This window comes from Pollachius pollachius (assembly GCF_949987615.1).
Source record: "Pollachius pollachius genome assembly, chromosome: 13".
Lineage (NCBI taxonomy): Eukaryota > Metazoa > Chordata > Actinopteri > Gadiformes > Gadidae > Pollachius > Pollachius pollachius.
The window spans coordinates 4404717-4407216 of record NC_136946.1 but is presented as its reverse complement, the minus strand read 5'-3'; the positions used below and the strand labels follow the sequence as shown (position 1 = coordinate 4407216).

The following is a 2500-nucleotide window of genomic DNA, read 5'->3' as shown; positions in this document are numbered from 1 at the left end:
CGATGGAGAGATTCTGTATTCTGTGTATTCTGTGTTCCGATCTATAGAAGAGACTTAGTTTGTTGTATCTTCCCAACACAACACCATATCACTGAGAGATTTACCCTGAGATTTACTCCTGCAAAAATACGTTTTTTACTAAGCAAAGTGTTTAGCTCAACAACTAAAGTAAACTTGCCGAGAAAATGTTGATTGAAATGTCTTCATCAAACTTACCTCAAATTGTTTTAGCACCTAATCACAGTTACACTCATGAAGGGCTTCACAGGCCCACTTTACATGACCCCCCTCCCTGACCCTAAGTCCTCCAAAAGGAATTGAAAGACTCTCCAAAACCCAGAGGGATGAAACCTTAAGAAGGAACCCAGGAGAGGGATCCCTCCTGCCGGGGACGGCCAGGAGGGGTGTAGACGTTGGAGACACAAAACGCTTGCACAAAACAGAACAGAAACCAAGGTTACATAAGGTCAAGTTATGAGGACATGGTACAAATGTGACCTATATGTTGCTCTCTCACAGGAAAAGAGGAACCAGTCTTTTAAGCAAAGCAGTCAACGATTAAGTTTAGTACCGGTACAAAACTATTTTCAACAACGGAGAAGAATTACGCACTTTGTGACCGAACGCAAATGAACATGCACTCACACACGGGAAAAACAGCAGCAGACCTGGAGCCGTCGACGTCACTTCTTCCAATTCATTTTGGATACAAAATACTATGATCCTTGTTTTATTTTATTTTCCCCAGTCAAGATCCCGACGCGGCGGACGTACATCGACCCCGAGAGCTGCGAGGACCTGCTGCAGGCCGTGCATGCTTTCGCCAAAGAGCTGGACAACTCCTGCATCAAGATAGAGAGGATTGTGCACACAGGTATAACACTCAAGGGGGCCGGCACGTGAGCAGACACATATATACGCACACACGCACTGACTCACGAGCACAGGCACGCATGTGTCTGCACAGGCACATGCACACACGCACACAAACATGCACACGTACACACATGCGTGCACACAAAGCTAGGCACACGCGCACAAACATACACACATGCGTGCACACACATGCATAACCTCCTGAACCGCTGACTCTTCCGCGGTAGCTGACTGAGCTGCTGTAGTGCTGTGTACATTTCTTAACATAAACCCAGCATGTTTCCTTCATTATCAGTTTACCCCCCCAACTACATCAATTAGTGTGAACAGCCCCAGATAAAGGGGTTATGGTTTACAATACGAGATTATTAAAACATATAACCTGGCTGTGATCCTCCACATGCTGTCCATAAGCGTGAAGGAATTTATGAATGCGGTCAAGTCTTTCTTGACAGCAGGGGATGTGGAACCTTTTCAAGTTGTGACTGACCGATGTTTCAAAAGACACCGGGAATTCCAACCGATTCAAGGGGTCTTATTTGTACCGCCGACGCAGTTAGGGTCTGCAAAGGAAAAGGGAAAGGGGTATCGGCCCGCATATTATTTCTTCAGAATGATAGTCTTCACGATCCATTCTGTCCCCTGCAGCGACCGGATTATGGAACGCGACCCACAATTTGGAACCCGCTTTTTTCCTTGTGCTGCAGCAACCACAGTACTGAACTAACATTCAGAGGTGGAGCGGAAGTATTTTATGGGCAGTACTTTTACTCTGGCTTTTCCCCGGTACATAAGCTACAGAAGGTCGGACACAAAGTTTCACAATTTGCGCCCGAGTTCTGTGGAGCGTTAGCGCGTTAGCCCATTAGCGTGTTAGCTCAGTGATCCCTGCCGCGCTGCTGCTGTTTCTGCTGCTCGGCATCTGGTTGGCAGTCCCACATCTCTCTCTCTTCCTTTGATGTGGCTCTGATTCATCTACGTAGAGTTTCTCTCTCTCTCTCTCTCTCTCTCTCTCTCTCTCTCTCTCTCTCTCTCTCTCTCTCTCTCTCTCTGTTATTTTGCATCATGCCCTACTGCCCTCTGCTTCAACTCCATCTCTCTCTCTCTCTCTCTCTCTCTCTCTCTCTCTCTCTCTCTCTCTCTCTCTCTCTCTCTCTCTCTCTCTCTCTCTCTCTCTCTCTCTCTCCCCTGTTCTACCTCCATTCCCCCTCACTCACCCTGACTCTCGCCCCATCCCCGTCCCTCTATCATCTGACCGGGGTCTTTGATCTTCCATGGACATTACGGACACCGAATCAGTCCTCACAGTGGAGTACTACTACACACTCTAATGTCTGGCTGTCTCCCTTCCGTCAGCTCAAAGTCCCAGACTACTGTCCATCCAGTTCAATATAATTCAGATTGTTCCTTATTCAGATTGTTAATTCAATACCATGAATATTGTTCTAATTCTAGATAACAGGACGGGAAGACCACATAAAGCACATGTCAAGCGCTAAGCAATGCGCTACTATATATGTGTTGCACAGCTGCAGGAAAGTAATAACCCTCCCTCTCTCTCTCTCCCCCTCCTGCCTCCCATCTCCCCCTCTCTACCCCTCCTTTCTCTCTCCCCCCTCGCCCC

The 2500-nt window shown here is 47.5% G+C and overlaps 1 protein-coding gene across 1 annotated transcript in view; it reads left to right on the top strand.

Annotated features, from left to right (window-relative positions):
• The window catches only part of epha10 (EPH receptor A10), a gene marked incomplete at its 5' end in the record, with an annotated part of 156899 nt that overhangs the window by 123236 nt on the left and 31163 nt on the right, over positions 1-2500 (top strand). Inside the window, one exon of the mRNA XM_079749336.1 lies at positions 749-874. Within this exon, the coding sequence (XP_079605462.1) occupies positions 749-874 (126 nt within the window). The remainder of the gene's footprint in view (positions 1-748; positions 875-2500) is intronic.